This window comes from Ictidomys tridecemlineatus, chromosome 10 (assembly GCF_052094955.1).
Source record: "Ictidomys tridecemlineatus isolate mIctTri1 chromosome 10, mIctTri1.hap1, whole genome shotgun sequence".
NCBI classification, from domain to species: domain Eukaryota; kingdom Metazoa; phylum Chordata; class Mammalia; order Rodentia; family Sciuridae; genus Ictidomys; species Ictidomys tridecemlineatus.
This window is the reverse complement of record NC_135486.1, coordinates 11,099,630-11,123,400: the sequence shown is the minus strand read 5'-3', so window position 1 is coordinate 11,123,400 and position 23,771 is coordinate 11,099,630. Positions and strand designations below refer to the sequence as shown.

Here is a 23,771-nt window from a genome sequence, read left to right as displayed (position 1 = left end):
ATTTGTCTCAACATGTAGGAAGCACCACAATAAACTGGAGTATCATTTAGACCCGAGTTTGAATTCTGGGTCTGCCACTTATTTGGCATCAGTATTCTTATTTCTAAAATGAGGACACTAACAGCATTTGTTTCACAGGACTGCTGCCAGGAGGAAATGTGATAATGCACACCCAGACCTTAGCACTCTCACTATTCTGTCTTTATTGTATCTGCCCGATACACTGCCAATTGTTACTTCACATTCATTCTGTTCTTTAATTTTGTTTTTAAAATATAAAGAGATAAATTTGAGGTGGCAATTAGTGATATGTATAAATAGAAAGAATAAGAGATTCTTAAAAACATGATTGGAGATAAAAGTTTGTACAGCATCCAAGAATTTATTGAATTCACTGGAAAAAAAATAATCAAGCACATTAGTTTGGCAGGGCTGTCCTAGCAAATTATCTCAACCTTAAATCAACAAATTTATTCTCTTACTTTTCTGGAGGCTACTAGTCCAAATCAAGATATAGGCACAGCCATAGTTCCTCAGAATGCTACAGAGGGAAATCCTTCCTTGCCTTTTTACAAAAGATTTGTTTAAAAATGTTTTTGATTATTTAATGGCACTACTCTGATTAAAATAGGGGAGAAAAAGTATAAAGGCCTTTAAGTGGAAAAAATAAATGGAGACAATTATTTTTATTCTATTACCAGTTGTCTTTTTAATTTGGTCTCTTTCATTTCCTTCCCTTCCATTGAATTCAAGTTCTTTTCACTCTTTTCTACCCTAAATTTTTCGTGTTATGCTCTACTCTCTAAAGTTAGAAAGAAAAAATAATTTTGTAAGCAGGGAAAAAAATAAGAATGGAAATGAAAAATTTCCTTTGTGCTGAATTAAACATCAGTATATATGGGGGATATTAACAGGTAAATATCTGAAGGCAACAGGAAAGAAAACAGGCTGTAAGTATATGAGTAAAAAATGTAATCAGATCAATCTAGTGAAAAAAGCATCTTTATGAGAAACTGAGGAGCTTTCTCTGTTAAATATTGTCACTACAGAGATTGTTTGGCAGATGGGTGCCAAAAGGGTCATAACAAAACAAGTGCTTTGTCCCTGAGAGCATTTGTTTTGCACACAGCTAAATTAGATTTTCTACCAATCTAAATTTTAAGTCCTCCTGTTTGAAATATAAACTAAAAAGGCTTTTGATAAACAGCTCAGCCAGTTCTGCTGAGAAAGAAAGAGGCAGGGGTGCAAAACAGAGAGTGCACGTGTATAGCTGATTTTACTTAACTTACCTGAAGCGTGTATTTTTCCTTTTGAAAAAGGTTGTGGGAAGTCAAGAGCCTAAGTCAAGTTTCCAAAATATATCTCAAAATGTATTATAAACATCACCCCCGCCCCAATCTTTCTACTTTCATTACATAATAGACTGGTAAATTATAACTACACGTTAGAAGGAATTTGCCAAACTATGCAAGTGAAAATGGGGAAAAAAACAAAATTGTAAAGGCATGAGATACAGAGAATAGCTTCCTGAGGTGTCCATCTGAAATTTCTTTATTCGGTTGATTTAAACCTGTCCAAGCAAAATGAGAAATATAGTACCTACTGTATTATTTCACTGATCTTACTATAGAAGAAGGATTTTTTTAAAGTTTTCACAATAAGGAAGTGATAAATTTTTGAGGAGATAGATATGTTTAACCTGATTTGCTTTTTTTTTTTTTTTGTACCAAGGATTGAATTCTGGGGCACTCAACCACTGACCCCCATCCCCAGCCCTATTTTGTATTTTATTTAGGGACAGGGTCTCACTGAGTTGCTTAGTGCCTGGCTTTTGCTGAGGCTCGATTTGAACTAGTGATCCTCCCATCTCAACCTCCCAAGCCTCTGGGATTACAGGCATTCACCACTGTGCCAAGCTAACCTGACTTAAACACTATACAATATATACATGTATCCATACCTTTCATAATACCCCATTAATATGTATTTTTGTGTTTTTTATGTATCAGTTTAAACTAAATTATAAAAAATTTTAATAGACAAAAAACTCTTTGACTTTGTATAACTTAAGTTCTTGTCTCATGTAAGTAGTAGCTTACTTTTCTGAAGATTTTTTTTTAAAGTTTCCTGTGCCCTTCCTGGTCTCTATTTTTTTGTTTAAACTTTTGTTTTTTTTCTCTCTCTTTTATGCCAGAGGTTTTTGTTCATGTCTGTTAAGCACTGAAAAAGTCAGCAACCTTAGATATGGGTTCTTGGTAAGGCTGGTAAAATATACCAAAGGGTATACTTCTAACCTCCTGGGTGGAAAGGAATGGCAAGTGAACTGTGTCATCCTCTAGGTGCAGATGTTCATTTACTTCCCTTGCATTTGGTAAAGTGCCCTGCTCTCACTTTTTCCTGATATTTCCCAATTGAGATATACTTGGTTTTTTGTTTTATTTTATGTCTTGTCTTCTGAGACCACACCTATCCTAGGGTAGAGATATAGTTGGGAAGAACAGTTGTTCAGTGGAATGGGGAAGAGAACATGATATATGAATTGACCACCATCTGTTTCTAGTACCATTGATTCCTAAACTATTTGAAGATTCTGTGGTAAAAATACGATTGGTTCTCAGCTTTCTTCATTGCCACGTTAAGATTTGACTCTCTCAAGTGAGCTTACTATTTGCCACTCTATTTGCTTTCAGTTTTCGGTTTGTGTGTGTGGGTGGGTCATTGCTTTATTCTTTCTCATTCTCCATATCTTTAAAATAAATAATTTCACTACAGCTTTAGTGGGTTTTCTGGAGGGAGTGCAAAAATTAGATGCTTGCCTGCCATTTCTTTCCACAGAAGTCCATGCTGAATCTAAAAACCATTCCTACTTGTTTATATCACTCATTACCCCTTCCCAACCACCACAATGTTTTAATATTAACATATACTAATGTTTTAATATTAACATATACTATTAACATATACTATATTACTAATTAAAATTGCTAATATTAAAATAGACTAGTATTACTAATACACTAGCTAGGACTGATTAAAAGGAGTCCTAGCCTAGGTATCACATTTTTGAGAACTCTACTCTGGTCCTTTTGGGCACCAATCCCCACAAAGCTTAAATGGAAAACTGAGAACAGCAATCCTGTCTGACAAATGACTGTGAATTAGAAAGAGAACCCCTTGTATAAGATACTTTACTACCATCTGCTGGAAATTTTATGAAATAACTACAAATCAAGGATGACAATTTAAGGAGTCACCTTTGCATTAGTTAAAGAATCTATATTGTACCAAGATGAAGAAGATAAAAGAGTAAATTAGGGATGCTTCTTCTTTCTAATGGACAAATATGATTAGAATAGGTTCGTAGTAAGGTTGGTTCTGTTGTAATGCTTGCATTGAAAATGTAATATTCCACAGCAATTGATATATTTTAGGGAACAATTTGTACATAACAAGAATTTTATATTGCTTATGCACAATTCAATCTATGACAAAAATCAGGTGAACAAAGAAAACTGCACCCATCTAAACCAACCCATGTTGAATATACAAAACACTCATATACATATACACCTCAGGAATCTAACAGCTGCCCCAGTTCAATGTATGCTGGGTTATGAGGCATATCCAAACATAGCTGGTATAAGAGTGTTTGGTCTGATTTTAAATAACCCCTTTCTATCACTTCACAATAAGCCCACAAACTATTCTGATGTCTACTACCAAAAGTAAGCTTTTAGGATTTTAAAAGTGCTACATTCATTGTAGTATTTTTTAAACTAGTTCTATCATTTTTAGGTGTTACTGACCAACTTTTTGAGAGTTATATTCATAACCCATTTTCCCCATAAGTTCTGTGTCTTGTACTGTGAAGCTTTGCGTGTAGTAATTTTTTTAGAATTACATATGTCATAGCAGAAATGACTACAAGGATATTTTATCCCAGATTCAGCTCATTCTTCCAGAATATCATCATCAGTTTCTACACGTATCTTACAGAAACAGATTTCAAAGAATAAATATATACTAGCTCATGTTTTTAAGAAAACCCAAAACTACCCAACCCAAAGCCCTAAGAAACACTATTTCAAGGGCTTCTACCTTAATTATCCATGTTTTTGTTTTTTGACAGTTCTTTAGTCCATTGGATCTTTCCTCAAATTACCTGTATTTCATTAAAATTGATTAATAATGGAATGTAAGTGTGAAGGCTGGGTATTATGCAGATGTCTTAGTGTGAGCTTGCTTATAGATGTTCATCAAATTATCTTAAACTTATTTTACAGGAGAGAAACAAGACTTGACATTTTAGGAAATTTCAAAGAAAACTAAGAATTACCATTATTTATTGGGCTCTGGCTTTCAGAGCCAGAAAGAGTGGACTACTGATATTTTTTCATAAAGATCTGGACCATTTATCTGCCTTTTATCATGAAGTTAAAGATCTGCTTCTACTAATTAAATCAATATATGCATTAAGTTAATAGTCTAAACATTAAATAATACCATACATACATATTATCTATTGGCATTTTAATTCCATTATTATCAAAATAGAAGATATATTTCTTATAATATTAAATCTTCATTACTCACATATCCCCTACTATAAGTATTATTACCACCTTGTATTTTTATAGATTCTTTCAACTTGAAAATATTTAGTGAATTATCTAGATATCCCTAATAATGTCTTGGGAATAAAAAGTAAGCCATTACTAGTTTCTACATACAAAGGAAGAACTGAGTTTAATTTAATTATAACAGAGGGCGAGAGTTAAAGCTAAAATTTGAACAATCAATATACTCAAATTTTGATCAAAACATTTATTCTTTATAATTTTATAAATGACTTTGAGAGGATATTCTGCTTTAAATATTTGTTTCATTTAAAGTTTCCTTAAATGTTTGTCACTTAGATTAATAAACTTAGGAAAGGAGAGATTAGGGTTGGCTTTTATTGGGGTATTTCCAATTTGGCTTTCTTTTTCTGGTGTTTTAAAAATTTTTCTCTTTGACTTCTTAATTTACATAAACATGAAAATTTTGAATAGGTGACTTTTGACTCTTAAAGGCTTTCAGTATATTCTTTCCTAAGGCTTGCTTGAATGTATCAGAAGCATACTACATCAAATTATAATTTAAATACATTTACCAAATGTTTATGGGGGTTTTCTTAGTTATAGATGGATACAATACTTTTTTATTTATTTATTTTTATGTAGTATTGAGGATCCAACCCAGTGTCTCACATGTGCTACATAGGCTACAACTGAGGATTGAACACGGTGATTCTACAACTGAGAATTCTACCACTGAACCTCTTATAATCCCAGTCCTGTTTATGGGATTTTGAGTACTACATAACAGATTTACTATTACAATAACAGCTTGATTACCTTCCTTCCTTACTTACTTCCCTCCCTCCTTCTCTTCTCTTCCCTTCCTTCCTTCCTTTCCTCCCTCCTTCTCTTCTCCTCCCTAAATCCAGTAATTCTGTAAGTAACACCATGAGGTAACTTTAAGATTTTATCATAGTATAATAAAATAGAGGCATGAGATCACTGAGTCTTCAGTTATTAGATATTTGGGTTTGAATTTATCAAGTTTGATCTGTACTTTCTGTTTGAGAATTGGGAGAGTCTTGTACTTACGAATGTCAGACACTTTCTAACTAAATTAGCTTTATGATCTTATTAATGCCATTTGGGCATGAAAGAATGACCTTTACTGAAAGAAAGAATTTTAACAAGGAGAAAGCAAAGAGTTCCTAACTGATTCTTGTGCTAGCCACCAACTAGGCAGTAAGTAATATGAGGTAGTAACAAGAATATTTCTTCCATAAATGTATAGTTCACAAAAATGATGTCTACTGTTCAGCTTTCCATTTGTCTCTTTTCAGAGTTCTTGCAAGATATTTGATAGCTATGTTTTTTTAAGTTGACTTTATACAATTTTATACTTACACTGAAAATGAATATTTACTAATTCTAGTTCATGCTCTCATGTAATTATTATACCTCCCAGTATTGTTTCTATACAAAGAACTCCACTCTCTGAAAAAGTAATTTCCTTTTGAAAAACTCATGCTTTGCATTGTTTAAATTTAGATGACTTTTGATGAATATATTAAAACCTGGTATAACCAGGGGGAACTATTTTTTCTAGATTTCCTAAATCTGAAGTGGGTACTTCATAGACATGATGTTTATGTACCTTAAGAAAACATCACATTTTCAGTGGAAAATAATTTCAACCAAAATCTGTGTAAATTTTAGTGTCTTCAGTAATGTGTAAACTGCTAAGTCTGAGAACTATACCAGTAAGAAGTAAATTCGGGCCTAAATTGCTATCATCCCTTATCTAGATTACTGCAGTAGCATTCTAGCTGGTCTCTGAAATCCCATTCTCATATCCCTACTCAACAGAGAAGCCAGTGACTTCACAACTCTCAGAGAAGTTAAGTCAAAGTCCTTATGATGACCTCTCATCCCTAGGTTTCCATATACCTACACACATATTTTTTGTTAGATTGTTATTCAATCTCAAGGAGACCTTCCTTCCTTGATCACTTAAGCTAAAATTATAATTCTTTGGAATGTCTTGTCCCTGTTCCTTACTTTACTTTTTCTTTGTATTTATCATCTAGAATATTATATATTATGTATATTATATTTATATATGTATATATTTATGGCTCTTCAACAGAAAGTAAGCTCCATGAAGGAGAAGACTTTTGTCTGTTTTTTTCAATGCTAATTCTGAGAGCCTAGAATAGGATCTAGCATGTAACTGTTCAGTATTTTTATTTTTTTATTTTTTTATTTATTTTTTTGAATTTTTTAATATTTATTTTTTAGTATTTGGCGGACCCAACATCTTTGTCTGTATGTGGTGCTGAGGATCGAACCCGGGCCACACGCATGCCAGGCAAGCGCGCTACCGCTTGAGCCACATCCCCAGCCCCTGTTCAGTATTTTTATTGAAACCATCTAAAATAATATCCCATACAGATAATAAAAGCTTTGAGTGTAATCTGTCCCTCCTTCCCCTTATTTGTACAGATAGATTTAGTAATTGATAAAGGGGTAGTGTTATCTCAGTAGAAGAATGTTTTATGGCAAGAACATAATAAGGAGAATTAAAAATTGCTGTTTACGGATTTTGGAGTAACTACCTGTTTGAAACTTATAACCTCTTAAATAACCTCTTAAATGTCTTCCTTACATCCAATCTTAGGGATGAATAAAATGATGATTGCCTATTAAATTTTAATTATCCACTACTAAATTAACAGAGGAAATAATTATTATTGAATAGCCTCTTTTTCTGATATGATTACTTCTTGTTGCCTCTGTCAGTCATATATTTATCAAATTCAAGGTCAGAAGAAATACAAAGACCAGTTAATAAATTGTTTAAATTTTTAAAACAGCTACAATAGAGTAGTAGTAATCACTGTCACTATTGTCAAAACATGACTGACCAACTTAAGCATGTACTCTAATCTTCATCTTCTTTCTTTTCATTCATTTTCCCCTTAATCATTTGGTCACTTAAATATTTGTAGAATGTCTATCATTTTGTTATCTTTTTCAAAGGCAAACTTCAAAAAGAAGTTGCTGCTGATTTCTGTTCCAATTTCTCACTTATAAGCTATCTTCTAATCCTTTTCAGCATAGCTGCTGTTACCACATAGCACTGGAACAGTGTCTAAACTCACTGAAAACCTGAACATCACTAAATCCAATGACCTTTTTTTTAGCCCTTACTTGGTTGCTCTCTGAGTAACACACAAAAGAACTAATCATAGTTATTAATCATCCTTACCATCACTTGTTTGACAGAAAAACTAATTCGGGTTCCCCCCCAACCGCCTCCTTTTTTTCCTTTTCATTAAGTATAACACACATATAGAAAAGTGCTCAAATCATTAATGTCTAGCTCAATGTCAATTATCTCAAAGCAGACAATCTTGTGTAACCACTATCCAAGTCAACAAATAGAACATTCCTAGGATTAAAGCAACCTCCTTCTTATTCTTCCCAATTACTATAATTCCTGCCTCCTCCCATCTGACCAAACTAACCATCTGATATCTAAAACCATAAATTGGTGTTGCCTGTTTGGAGCATTATATAAATGGAATGACACAGTATGTAGTACTTTATGTCTATTCTTCAGTGAATCCTTTGTGAATTATCAGTTTGAACCTCTTATTTTTCTGTTAGGAAGTCTTCATAGATACTAAATAAAATCTAATATATACAAATATATGCTACTCAGTAGTTTGCCTTTTCTCTTTCTTAATAGTGTTATGATGAATAGAATTCTCAATCCTAGTGTAGTCCAATTTGTCAGAGTTTTGTATTCTGTTAAAGAAATCTTTATCTATCCAAGATCAGGAAAATATTCTTGTATGTTATTTCTGGAAGCTTTATTGTATTATTTCTCATTTAGATATACAATGCATTTGGGATGGGGTCAATTCCCCCTACCTCTCATCAAGATTATCTAACTGACCCAACATCTTTTCCCCCACTGCTCTACAGGGCCTCCTTTCTTACACCAAGAGTTCATATACTTCTGGGACCATTTCAGATCTCTCCAATCTATTTCATTAGTTTATCTGTTTATTCTTTTACATACTTGCATTGTACTTTTACATCAGATTTGATATTAGTAGATTAAGTCTTCTCATCCCTATTGAAACCATCTAAAATAATACCCCATATAGATAATAAAAGTGTAAACTGTCCAGGTACTTGTCTTCTACCTTAGCTATTTTTTTTTTTTTTTAATATTGGGGATTGAACCCAGGGGCACTTTAACCACTGAGTTACATCCCTGGCCATTTTAAAATTTTGAAACAGGATCTCGATAAGTTGCTTAGGGCCCCGGCTAAGTTGTTGAGGCTGGCTTTGAACTTGCAATCCCCTGCCTCAGCCTCCCAAGCTGTTGGGATTAAAGTTGTGTACTACCTGCTTTTTTGAGACAAGGTCTGACTAAGTTGCTGAGACTGGCCTTGAATTTATAATCCTCTTGTCTCAATCTCCTGAGTTGCTGGGATCACAAGTATGTGCCACTGAGCCTGTTCTACCTTGACTATTCTTGGTCTATATAATATTTCTAGATGAATTTTAGAACCAACTTACCATTGTGTATGTGGAAGGGTAGTACAACTGTGTTGTAATTTTGGTCTTCAGAACCAAAGGATAACATTGTCTTCTAATACATAATCGTGGTATAGTCCTCCATTTATTTAATAGTCTCTATATAAAAGTCTTGTACATTTCTCATTGGATTTCTTTTTCCTAGGTATTTACTATCTTGTAATGCAGTTAAAATTATTAATTTACTGTTTGTTGGTATATTTAAATACTAGTATAAATACAATTGATTTTTATAAGCTAACTTTCATTTTTGTTTCTATATGCATTCATTTTATCTTGTTAACTACATAAAAATCTTCTAAAAGCAGAACTCCTAAGGACTCACATAGAATGTTACATATACTGAAATTATTCAATGAAATATTTGACAGCAGGAAATTATGCCTAAAGACAAATCAGCAGGATATAAAAATGAAACAAAAATGTAATTCAAAATTAGACTGGCAAGTAATGACGAACGGCTGTAGAAGTAGTTCTTTTGCCTCTTCTATTTATGGGTATAGCTTCTAGTGCTCATTTAGGATAACCATTCTGAAAATGATCATGAACTGCCGTGAGTCAAGATAGTTACCAGACTTGTCAAGGACAAAAGAGAGGGGACTGGCTCTAGATCAGAGGCTTTTGCCCCTCATCTTAGTTTGCTTTGGGGACAAGTACCTGGAAGACTGTAGATATTTAACAATTTACTATATAGTTTTCTCTTCTATAACATTGTAATAATTCTTCAGAATATGTTTACACTTCCTCAAAATCAACTGACTTTTGTGAAACAAAGCTTGAATAATCAAAAGTGGCAAAGCTAGTTACCAACATAATATTGCAAATTAATGAAAGAAAAGGAATTGAAAGCAGGTGATTCAGTCAATTCAATATATGTGAAATATCAATGTATGTGAAATATAAAAGGGCTATAAAATGAATGTACCCAGATAGGTTTTCAATGTAATTTAGGTCTACACCTAAACTGGTTTCATCACATGCCACGAAGATAAAATGGAAATAAGATGATAAAAAAATATGAATTTGGAGAAAACAATTTAGTAACCTGACTAATTTCTAGAAAAGCAACAACCATTACAGTATAATAAGAGAAATAAAGGATTCAAATACTGACCAAGAGTTCTGGACTTCATTTAGAAAATAAAGAAAAAGGCAAAACCGAAGCATAAGAAAAAAAAAAAAACCCAAACCAAATCCTGATTTTAAACATAAATCATAGCATTATACATTTGGCCACCATAAAATTAACAAATTATTCTGTTTTAACTACCTATGAAAAAGTGTTTATAATTAAAACTCTATAGTTCACTAAGTGCATAACAAACAATATGAAGTACCAACATAAACACCTAACAGAAGACTGTTGATATGAAATGAGGAAAGACCTAGCTACTATGATATTGATATTAATTCCTTTAATATATAATAACTGAAGTGAGATTTTGTTTCTTTGGGGTTTTTTTGTTGTTGTTAGTTTGTTTTTTTGTGGTATTGGGGATCAAATCCAGGGCCTTCCACATGCCAGACAAGTGCTCTTACCATTGAACTACATATATCCCCAGCTCAAGATGGAGATTTTAAACTTTTTCCCTTCTGTCATGCACTCCAACCATGATTCTGAATTGAAGTTATATATAGCATGCAAAGTTAGCTTAGCTAAATTAGCCTAATCTGACACTCCATTGTACAAGACAAAAGACAACATCAGTAGCTATGTGAACAGAGTATGTTTTTAATACTAAGTTCTCAATACTAAGTTCTCTGCACATACCGATTTCCCTGTCAATCTCAGGGCTTCAACAAAATAGCCAAGCCTCTTTCAAAATCTAGAGCTCAGTAATAAACACAAAAACAACATGTCATCCCAACTTGCCAACACAAAACAGCAACCTCACCAACTAAATAAAAACTTTGGTTACATGATTATAAATAACAAAGAAAATTCTAATGACCTCTAACTCTGAGTTAGCATGTTATTTGTTTCAATGCACTTACTTAGCAGGAAACATAGGATGTTTTGTTTTACTATAACAAATCCACAAATTATCCAATAAAATCTAGGAATTTCTTTCATTTTATTATTAGCTTACCCAGTTTAGTGGCGCCCTCTGGTGGGTATTCAGGAAACTGACCCTCTGAAGGGACACTGACAGTTCTCCTCAGGCATCGCCCTTTGGATGAATCCGCCTGTTGCTCTTGTCCTTCCCCAGGTATCTAATTAAGCAAAAGAAAAAGAGATGAAACTTAACAGTGAACTGGCCCTAACTACTTTGTGATTGAATAATTCTTTTAGTTAATGAAGACAGTAAGATAAAATGAGAAGAATAAAGTAGGAGAAATGTAGATTAGTATTCACAATGGTAAAGTATCACTAACCCCTTTTCAGCTTTTCTTTAAAAAGAAATCTGAAAGATCAGGAAAGGTGAGTATGTAAATTAGCTTAAAAGAAGTATGTGCAAATCATATCCAGGTGTGAACCTGCTCTGGGAGCTCAGAAAGCAAAACAAAACAAACACCCACACAAATAAAAAAGTTCTTCTTTATCAGAACATGGTTCACAGGCTCTAATTTTACTCAATGTTCAAATAGGTAAATAGAAATAAAAATTGGCCAGAAATATTTAGCTTCAAGATTCCTTTAAAGGAGGTAGTTTCGTTAGGGTAGTAAAATCACCTAAATATTCTTCAACTTTACGATCAAGTACTTTATTAACTTTTAGACATAGTTAATAAACCATGTTTCAGTGGAAATATATATAGATATCTACATAAAATAACATATTTTCTTCCAAAGGTGAGAATGTTTTCAGAATCATAAAAATTATATTTTCTGGCAAAGTTTTAGGAACTAAGTAGTTGTTTGCATTTGTGGAATGAGAACTACAAATGGAAAAAAAAAATCCCTGTAATGCCAATTACTATTTTAAAGCTTTTTGACAGGTTATCATTGTAGAGTAGTAGGATAGCTCTAACACGTGTGTGCGTGCGCGCATGTGTGCAAGATATATGTTCCAAGATCCCCAATAAATGCCCTAAGCCACAGACAGCACCTGTATATATTATGCTTTTCCTATTCCTATCTGATAAAATTACCAATTAGGTGCAGTAAGAGATTAACAACAATAAGAAAATAGAACAACTGTAACAATATACTGTTATAAAAGTTATGTGAATGTCTTATCTTTCTCTACCTTCCCTCCTCCATGATTCAAAATACTTTACTGTACCGTCTCATTACAGCTTCTCTTTGACATGTCCACACTGCCAGCATCATTACTCTTGCACTTTGGGGTTTTATTAAATAAAATAAGGGTTACATGGAAACAACACTGTGATACACTGACAGTTGATCTGATAAGCAAGATGCTTCCTAAATGACTAATTGGTAGTATCACATGTAGTGTGGATACAGTGGACAATAGGAGGATTCACATTCCAGGCAGGAAGAAGCAGGTTAGTATGCTATTTCAACATACTATGCAGAACAGTGCAGTTTAAAACTTATGAATGATTTCTGGAATTTTCCATTTACTATTTCAAACTGTAGTTGACCATGGAAAACTAAGACTGTAAAAGCAAAACCTCAGATAAGGGGGTACTACTATAAGGCTTAGTTTGGGGGCAATGGGCAAACTTAATAATGATATTTTATTAGTAATTTTCATTAGAATAATTGTACTGAGATTATCTTAAATAGTTTGAGAAAGTATGTCAGTAATTAATCGTGCTTCCTAATTTCTTATGGTTTCTGAATTGTTATCAACAAATTTCAATAATAATGACTAACATTTAACTCTTACTATGTACAAACCTAAGGAACATTTATATATGACATTATAAGGGAGGCATTATAATTATCCCCCTTTTACAGATGAGAATTTTTCCAAATTATTACAATGGACATACACCACAGCAACTGATCTAGCAAAACTGAAATAGATACCTCCAGCTCTACCTCAGTAACCCAACTCCTATCTCTATAAAGGAGAAGATAGAAAGGGAAACTGTCTCTGTTACTGAGAATCTAAGGAGCAAATTCCTATGGCCTCTATAAGCATGGCAAATTTTTAACACTTTGTATAGGGCCAAATATTCCTCCATATCCTCATTACCATGACTAAGGTTACTCTTTGCAATTGTGAAACTAAAGGGCAGAATTAAGAAGGATGAAATTCTAAAAATAAGCTGAAACCACATAATAGCATCAAAAAGATACAAAGTAATAAGTAATAGAAAACTTGGTGAACAGTAATTGAAGTCATCCACCCCTTTCAAATGGAAATTATCTCTATTTAAATAATTGAAAGAGTAACACAAAGGTGAAGCAACTCCCTCCTACTAAGAAAAGCAAAAAATGCAACCTCTACTTGCTCTAAAAGCAGAAGGAAAAGAAAATAAATTTGGATCCTTGAGCAAATAATTGAGTCTAATTAAACATAAATGTTTGGGCCTGGTTCTAAAAATGCCTATTAAAATAATAAAGATTTAAGCTTTACAGAAAAAAAAAGTTAGTAATTGCTATGGTGTTGTCATTATCAAAGTTATATTCATGACAAAGGGAGAACCACTTCTTTAGTATATACTGTATCTTCACCAGAACCAAGGAGAGAATAAATAAAATATACCAGACCTTTATTTGAACCTAAAATTCATTCACAATTATTTTCTAAATGTTTTAACATACACTCTTAATTTTTCACTGTTGAAACTTAAAGAACCAAAGGTTTTATTCAAAGTATCACTCTTAAAGGCATTTTACCCCTAACTCAGGATATAAGGGAACATGGTGACCTTTATTCCAAACTTGAATTTCTTTTTTTTTAATTTTTAAAGTATTTTGACATTTATTTTCTATTTTTAATGCATATCAAAATATACCATATATAGGATTCATCCGTGCATCCCCATATTTACAAAATATATATTCACTGGACTCACAATTTACTCTTCCCTCTTTCAGATCCTGTCTGTTTATATATGTTTTCACACAAAATTTCAAAAGTACATTCTTATGAATATTCATATTTCTCCATATCTCTCCATATCAATCTTTATTCTCTGACCCTAACACTACCTCAGTACAAGATTTGATATTACCCTTACCATACCTCTGTATATAAAAATTAATGTGTTATATTTATAAATATGAGTATAAATTTCAAAGTGTATTTTGATATTTATATTCTATTTTCAATGTTAAATTTACATACATATCACAATATATCACATATTAGATTCATCCATGTGTCCTCATATATACAAAATGTATATTCAAAGGAGTCACACTTTACATTACACATATTTTCACAAGCACATTCCTATGAATATTCATATTTCCCCATATTAATCTTAATTCTATAACCCTAGTCCTGGTTCAGTACAAACTTTGATATTACCCTTTCCATACCTCTGTATATAAACCTAATGTGACTTATAACCCATATACACAAATATACAATACTGCAAATTGGTGCACTGAAACTTGAATTCCTTAAGAATATTGTACTTTTTTATAACACCTATAGATGGCTTTTATATATATAAAATCTTTTTAAACATATTGATCTACTCCTTTAAAATTGGATACATCATAATTCATGTACCTTCAAATCAACCAAACTGAAGTTCACAAAAATCTATATTCAGCTGAAGAGAGTGTTTTACAAGAGCATTTTAGCTGTTCTAATTGTCCTAGTTGACCAGTTTTCTTGTTTACACTGAATTGCTTATAAACATAGGGCTCTTTTTATGTTTGAAACACTTCTTTGGCCTTGTACTGGGCTTCAGAGTCTTCCTTTGCCAAGAAACAAAAGGAAAAGGAAAAAGAAAGAAAAGAAAAAGAACCAAGTTCTAGAATCACAGCATTTGGGACAAGAGTCTCCTGTATTTCTCTTTTGCTAGCAAAGCAATAAACCTTCTTTTTCCTTTTTCTCAAAAACAAAACAAAAGAAAAAACCCACAAAAACCAAGTACTTTAATTTCATTCCATTTTAGAAAAGTGGAAAATAGTATCTCTGCCTCCTAAATTAGCTTTGTTAATTTCAAACTCTAACAATGGAAGAGCAAGGTTATGCGCATAACATACACATACACAAATATACAAACATGCCCATGCTTTCTATGAAATATTCTTTCATTTTGTTTTAGAGACATATGGAAATTAATTTCAATTCAATCTAAGCTCATACAGATTAAATAGTCAAGTATAGCAAATCAACATCACACTAACTAGCATCTGAAAACTCAAGTTATTTCTTTTCCTAAAGAATGCTAAAAAGCTCTACTAATTCCTTGAAAGGATTTTTAAATCTTTTTAAAGAAATAAAAACTCAATTTTCTTATCTTGTTAAGGCAGTGGTTCTCAATGCAAAAGTTGTCCAGGTACCAGCAGAATCAGCATAATCTGGGAATTTATTTGAAATTTACATTCTCAGTCCCCACCCCAGACCTGCTGAATCAGGAATTCTGGGGGTGGAACTCAGCAATTTGTGCTTTAACCAAGCCTCCAACTGACTCTAATGCTCACTGCAGTTGAGAGCCATTGCCTTGAGAGCTTGTTTTCTCTCCTTCCTATCAGGGTTAAGCATCTCAAAGTCTCCTTTATAACAGACATAGACAGGCAAGTTGAGGATCACTTTAACCATTCACTTACAATCCTTGGCCACCTGTACTAAGTATAGAAGCCTAAATGAATCACTTAGCTTTACTAAACCTCCATTTCTACATTTCTGAGGTATGATCTTAATGATATCTCAGGTGGATGCCAGGGTTGTAGGTTTTAAAGAAGCCTCAGGCCTTTATCAGGAGTTTGTCTATTTTTGTTCTCAATCCTTCAGTTATTTTCTTGAAAGCCTGCATAGTATTCACCTGCAAATATGAAGTTCAAACACTTGGTCAAAGACTACTTGGTCTCCTGCCCAGCAAATTATAGCCCCTTCAGATGCAGCATTCAATTCTGTGCCTCCTTAGCTCAATATTAGGACCATTATACTATTCTTGAACTTCATATTCCTGTGCTACTGTCAGAAAATGGTACACAGGGCAATGGTGACCACTATAGTGTTAGGGCACCCACAGACCAATGCCTGAAAATATACATTTGTTGAGGTAGGGGCTGACCTGTTTTTGTTCTTCTTGTTGTTTACATAGGGAAGGGTAGTCTTGTACCTGTTGCTCTATCACAGATCCTTAAGCCAAAAGTTCTTTATGAACTTTTATGCAAACTTCTATAACATTTTCTTCAATGGTATCTGCCTCTAATGCTGTTTCTTAAGCCCATTCTTTACATACTTATCAGCGTAGTTCCAAAATGCAAATATGATCATGTCATCCTGAGGCTTAAAGCCCTTCAGTGATTCTCCTTTATTCTATAAGCAGTTTTCATATAAAAGGTGGTATGTTCATGGGGGCTGGAGAGAAATACCTTTCTGCTTCAACCAGAATTCTGAGTTCTTAGTTTTCTGTTGTTGGGACTTCTGTATAAGCTTTTCTACAATGAAAAGGTACTTTTGGTTAAAAAACAAACAACAACAAAAGATTAAAAACTACTATCCTATAAAATACAAGATCCCTAACACTGTATATCAGGTTTTCCACATCCTGGTTGCTGTCTTTGTGTTCAGCTTCAGACTTTGCAGTCTAGGAACAACAAGTGTTTGCATTTTCCTAATATATCCCCTATCAGGGAGTCTATTGCCATTGCTTAGTTTATTCTCTCAGCCTGAAATGTCCCTCACTTTCTTTCTATTCTACATCTAACAGGTGAAACTATTTGTCCTAAGGTTAATACAAACATTGCCTCTTCTTGGACTTCCCCTTTTACCAATCCTCTCAGGCAAAGTTAAGGTACACTCCCTTTATTTCTTCCAACAAGACATCTCTCCCTGTCATTCTACTTATTATCTTGATTTATAATTATTCACATACAACTAATTCCATGTGAGTTAGGAGTATGTATCTTACCAGCTATGATGGTTTGGATATGTGGTGTCCCTCAAAAGTTTACTTGAGACAATGTAAGAATTTTCATGATTACATTTTGAAAGGTATAACATAAGCAGTGGATTAATACATGGACATGGATTAAGTGGATGGTAACTGTGAGCAGTTAAGATATGGCTGAAATAGGTAAGTCACTGGGGCTGTGTATTTGGGGTTTAAATTTTGTCCCTAGAGATTGGAGCTGCTTTCCATGTCCTGAGCTGGTTTTTTCCACCATAATATTCGGTCTCACCCTTGGACCCAGAGCTATGGAGTTGGCTATCTACTGACATGAGCCAAAATAAACTTTACCTTCTCTCTGTTGTTCTTATCAGGTCTTTTGGCCACAGAAGTGCAAAGCTGACTAAAATATCAGCTAATCTCCAAACTTTAAAACAGCTCCAACCCACAAATGAATGAATAATCAATAGGTTGAGATGGATGCGATTAAAGGCAAAGGAAAAAGTGTGACATGGCCAAGAAAGATGGTAAGCATTCAAAACTAACTTTATTTATTTATTTGAACAGGGAGTTATCAATTTAGCTAAAGTCTCTTAAGGAAGAGAAGTAAAACAGAACACCAAATGTATCATAACCATGCTTAAATCCAAGGATATTCATGATTCAGGAAGCAAAGGAAAGGCCCTATCATTTCTAGACTTGAAATCAATGGTAGTCTCCTAATTGGCTCATTTTATTCCTACTTCTCTCTCTTCTAATATGTCCTATAGATAAATATTCCTAATATACAACTGATCAAATCCCTTCTTTTATTAAGCTTTCTTTCACAATATTCCATTGCCAGTAACATCTAAATGACATATTTAGTTAGAGCAAGGTTCTTTTAGAATAAATGGATTTCTTTTTCTTATACTATCCAGTTTACTTGTGTTATTCACTAAATGTAACATTTAAATTATCTGTCTTATTTCCACCGCTACATTTGTTGTGGGGGAGAAAGAGGAAAGAAGAACTATATCTTATTTTTTGCAACTTCTAACATAGTAAATGCACATACAGGGACACATTATACATTTAGTGATTAACTTGAAAGTGGTTCTCAATGAAATATGCCACTAGTAGTTAACCTTAAGATAAATAATAGTTAATTTTCAATGGTTTCCACAAAGCCAAACTGCTATTTTCATCAATATATCTAAGTATAATACCAAAAGCAAAAAAAAAAAAAAATATATCTAAGTATAATACCAAAAGCAAAAAAAAAAAGTGTTATTTTAGAACTTCATTACAAGTTTTAAAGCATTTTAGAACTGCCTTTTGTCTGAACTACTAGTGGACACATTAAAAATTCTAAATATGGAAACAAAAGTTTACATTAAGAAAAATGGAGCCAGGTGCAGTGAAATATGCCTGTAATCCCAGCAGCTCAGGAGGCTAGGGCAGGAGAATCACATGTTCAAAGTCAGCCTCAGCAACTTAGCAAGACCTTAAGCAACTTAGTGAGAGCTTGTCTCAAAATTTTTAAAAAAATTACAAAAAAGGGGGGGCGCTAGGAATGTGGCTCAGTGGTTGAGCACCCCTGGGCTTAATCTGTAGTTAAAAACAAGAAAAGAAAATGAAGCCAAATTTACCCTTTTTTGCTTGTTATGGCCAAAAGAGAGAGAAGGGGTGGGAGGGAAACCTCATAAACTTAGCTTTCTTTTGTATTTTTGTATTGGCTGCACCTGAGAGAAATTCATGTTTGTCTTCTCTACCATTTCCCTCAAAACCCTAATTTCCAGTGTACTTAATTGTATCTCTTAAAAGCAAAATGGAACCCAAATTACCTCCTATGCCCTCTCAGTTGGCACCAAGCCAGTTGGGGCCTTTGCTTTGTACCCACACAGAGAGGTATATTTCATATAAGCAATGTCTATTTGGTACAGTCTGCATGAACTAATTTATTGAACCAATGAGTCATCTCTCAAGGTGACACTCTTGGCAAACTTCTCTTTCAGCATTCTACCAGAACTATCCTTCTGCTACATTCCCAAATTTATAATTTGTGTATTTAACACTCTTCCTATGTATTTCCCTCAAACATTTTTTTCCCAGTTTGAGAAGAAACATGCAGAGTTAAAAGAGAGTATTAAAAGATCCACACACTGACATAATAGGTGGGGCATATCAGACTAGTATAATCCTTTCACATTCCAGCAGAACCTGTCTAAGGAGTCAACTTAAATCCTTACTGAACCCTCTTAAATTGATGTTTTTAACACAGCAAAAACATCCCCATGATTAGTTAAATAGGATTAGAAACAGCCTTTTCAGATCATTTTATCAGGAAACTCCTTAAACTATTCAAGAAATTCTAAATTATTCATTGTGAAATTAAGGATAAGGGTTACATTCCTTATAATTCTTAAGTGTAGGTGAAACGTAGAAGAGAGAAAGCATATTTTGATCCTTCTATAAAAGACGAATGTCTATTCTCTTCCTATAACAAAATTTGACAGGATATAAAACTTATAATTCAAGTAGCAAGTACAGAAATGTCTTCACATTTTCTTTTCCTAAAGACTTAATTTTAATTTTACCAGCTTAATAATGGCAGAAAATAACTACTTATCTCTAGGCATTAACTATTTTTGTAAACTCATTCCTTTACTGGCCTACTGTAGTAAGCTAGGAAATTCATCTATTTGCCTTCAATCTCTTCCACTAATCTTTCTATATAATTAACACAATTACTTTTCTAAGAAGCAAATCTGATGATGCCATTGCCCTGAAAATACCTTGCATGGTTTCAAATGATGTGCATGGTCCAAATCATTTCCAGAATAAAGTAAAAATAACTCACTATGGCCTTCAAGGTTCTTTATTATCTGGTCTTGCTAGCTCTTCCTTTTCCTCTTATAAACTATGTTCCAAAAACTCTCAACATTTTTTCAATTTGCCAAAGAGATATGGTTCTTGACTTTGTATCTGTATACATACACACAGTATCCTCCCCTTCTTTTCTTCTTTGTCATTTAAGACATGAACCAAGTCTTAATTTCTCTACGAATACCTTTTTTGGCATTCTCCACTCCACACCCATAATCCATTCCAGGCAATGCCTCCCTCATTTAATCTCTCCTTTGTGGTTTAAAAAAAAAAACCTTTTGAGATAAAAGTCATATAACATAAAATTAACAATTTTAAAACGAATAATTCAAATGGCATTTAGTACATTTATAATGTTGCGAAACTACCACTTCTATCTAGAATCAAATGGTTATAAATTTTAATTTACCTCAAGTTCTCCAATAAAAACTATGCATTTTTGTGGCCATGATACTGCATGTATAATGAAGCTCAATAAATAAAGATGGAATCACACATTTAACAGCAGAAAAGAGTCTCATGGATTATTTTCCCCCTCTTTTTATTACCTAGTTTTAGAAAAAAGTGGAATAAAATATCATGTTTTAGGTGGGCTTATGCTATAGCATGGTATTGTTATTGTCCTAAAGGTTCATATGTTTAAAAAAAGCTTTATTGGGATGTGGTAGAAGCTTTAAAAAAATTGGTCCTAATGTGAGGTCTTTAGATCACTGGGGCATACCTGGAGCTGGACTGTTCTTTCTCTTGTCCTCTCTCTTTTGCTTCCTATCTGTGACTTGAGTGGTTTTGCTCTGACACATATTCTAGCCATGATGGGTTGCCTCACCATAGTCCTAAAAGCAATAGGGCCAACTAAACATGGACAGGAACCTCCAAAACTGTGAGCCAAAATAATCCTTTTCTTTCTCTTTTGTTTTCCCCATAGCTTTATTGAGGTAAAACTGAAGTACAGTAAAATGCACATATTTGAAGTATGCAATTTCATCAGTTTTGACATGTATGCAACTAATACAATCAATTTTAAAAGCATTTTCATTACATTTTTAAAATTTGAAATCATGCAAGCTGTTTCCAGCATGATCGATTTATTTATTTGTTTTAAAATATTTTTTTTAGTTGTAGTTGCGCACAATGCCTTTATTTTATTTATTTTTATGTGGTGCTGAGGATGGAACCCAGTGTCTTGCACATGCTAGACAAGTGCTCTAATTCTGAGCCACAACCCCAGCCTCTCCTGCATCATTTATTACATTTCTAATGTAATAAATGAAATTAGAAATGTAACCTTGACATACATAGAACCCCACCCCCAATGTCAAGTATTCAAAATTAAATGACACACTTATAAATAACTCAGAGGTCAAGGAAGAAAGCAGAAGAAAAGTAAATAAAAAATGCTTTGTAAGTTTGGACCAACAGCAACAAAGCAAGTGTTAGACTCACATGCAGGGATGGAGCGATCCTGGTATTGGGGACCCTCTTGCACTGCAAGAGTTCTATTTCTATTTCTATTCTTCAGTAAATCCGACTTTTACACACACACACACACACACACACACACACACACACACACATACACACAAGTGCTTTGAACTAAGTGATAATAAAAGCTTAAAATATCATGATCTCTGGGGTGAAACAGTACTTAGATGACCATTTATAACCTGAAGTACTTGTATCAAAAAGAAGCTAGAATAACAATCAAATTATTTTCAAATTACGTAGTAGGAAGAGGAGGAACAAAATATATGAAATAGAGAAGAAATAATACAGCTAAAATGTGATAAAAATCAAACAAGTCTAGTCAAGAAAAAAGCAAGAACACAAAAATTCATATCAATGGAAAGGAAGCTATCAAAATAACTCTAGAGGTGCTAAAAATAAATTAAGGTAAAATTACAACTATATGCCAACATATGTGATAGCTTACATAACATGGTCTGTATCAGAGAAGTATTGTATGCTGCTGAGAAAAAAGTGTAATCAGTTATTGATGAATGAAATATTCTATATATGTTTGTTAAGTCTAAATTATCAATCGTATTTTTTACTTCTAGAAGTTCTTTATTTAGTTTTTGTTTGGAGGATCTATCCAGTGGTGACAGAGACATGTTAAAGTTACTCGGTATTATTGTGTTGCAGTCTATTTGATTCTTGAGATTGAGAAGGGTTTGTTTGATGTACATGGATGCTCCATTGTTTGGGACTGAATATTTATGATTGCTGTGTCTTATTGATGTATTATTCCCTTAAGCAGAATGAAACTGCCTTTTTTGTCCCTTCTGATTAACTTTGGCTTAAAGTCTACTTTTATCTGATATGAAGATAGAAAGCCCTGCTTGTTTGTGTGATCCATGTGAGTGTTTTTTCCCATCCTTTCACCTTCAGTCTGAGGATGTCTTTGCCTATGAGGTGAGTCTCTTGGAGACAGCATTGTTGTATCTTATTTTTTAATCCAATATGTCAGTCTGTGTCTTTTGTTTTTAATTTTTTTTTTAGTTGTCAATGGACCTTTATTTTTATTTATTTGTATGAAGTGCTGAGACTTGAACCCAGTGTCTCACACATGCTAGACAAGCACTCTACCACTGAGTCACAACCCCAGCCTAGTCTGTGTCTTTGTATTGATGAATTTAGGCCATTAGCGTTCAAGATTATTACTGAGATATGATTTGTGTTCCCAGTAATATGGGTTTATTTCTAGTTTTGTTATTTAGTTTCTCCTTTGATTGACTATTCCTTTAGTGTAGTTCCTCCCTTTCCTGGTTTTTTGTTTCTTTTTTTTAATTTCCTCCTCCTGGAATATTTTGCCTGAACTACAGAATACTTGAGAATATTCTGTAGTGCAGGCTTTCTAGTTGTAAATTCTTTTAACTTTTGTTTATTGTGGAAGATTTTTATTTTACCTTCAAATCTGAAGTTTAATTTTGCTGGATATAGGATTCTTGTTTGGCATACATTTTCTATCAGAGCTTGATATATGCTTTTCCAGGACCTCCAAACTTTGAGAGTTTCAGTTAAGAAATCAGCTGAGATCTGAATTAGTTTCTCCTATTCATAATATGATATTTTTCTCCCACAGCCTTTAAAATTCTATCCTTACTCAGTACATTAGGCATTTTTATTATAATGTGCCTTGGTGTGGGTCTGTTGTAATTTGTACATTTGGGATCCTATAAGCCTCTTGTATTTGTATTTCATTCTTTAGGTTTGGAAAATTTTCTGATATTTCATTGAAAAGATTGTGCATTCCTTTGGTTTGTATCTCCTTGCCTTCATCTATCCAATAAATCTTGAATTTTATCTTTTCATGTTATCCCATAGTTTTTGGGATTTCCATTCATGGTCTCTTAATATCTTCTCTCCATGGTCAACTCTATTTTGAATATTATATATTTTGTCTTCATTGCTTGAGGTTCTGTTTTCTAAGTGGTCTAGTCTGTTGGTGATAATTTCTATTGAATTTTTAATTTAGTTTATTGTTTCCTTCATTACAAGGATTTCTGCTTTTTTTCCCCAGAATCTCTGCCTCTTTATTGAAGTAATCTTTCACTTCCTGTATTTTCTCTCTGATTTCATTTCTTATACTGTTCCTTACTTTGCAGATCAGTTTAACTATGTACATTCTAAACTCCTTCTCTGACATTTCTTCCATAGTGGTATTGATGGATTCTATTATTAGAGTATCTTGGTTTGTTTGGAGCAATTTGTTCCCTCGTTTTTTCATGTTCTTTGTGTGTCCACCCAACTAACAGTACAGATCTGAGGCAGTAGTGTTTCTACCCTGTGGACT

At 33.3% G+C, this 23,771-nt stretch overlaps 1 protein-coding gene across 5 annotated transcripts in view; it reads right to left on the bottom strand.

Moving 5' to 3' along the window:
• Rasal2 (RAS protein activator like 2) overlaps positions 1-23,771 on the bottom strand; it is a 323,464-nt gene that overhangs the window by 147,167 nt on the left and 152,526 nt on the right. For all 5 annotated transcript variants that reach the window (XR_013426392.1, XM_021722624.3, XM_021722625.3 and 2 more), the window contains exon 3: positions 11,261-11,384. Coding sequence is in view for 4 of the 5 variants with exons in the window: in XM_021722624.3 (XP_021578299.1) it covers positions 11,261-11,384 (124 nt within the window). In the remaining variant the exon portion in view is untranslated. The remainder of the gene's footprint in view (positions 1-11,260; positions 11,385-23,771) is intronic.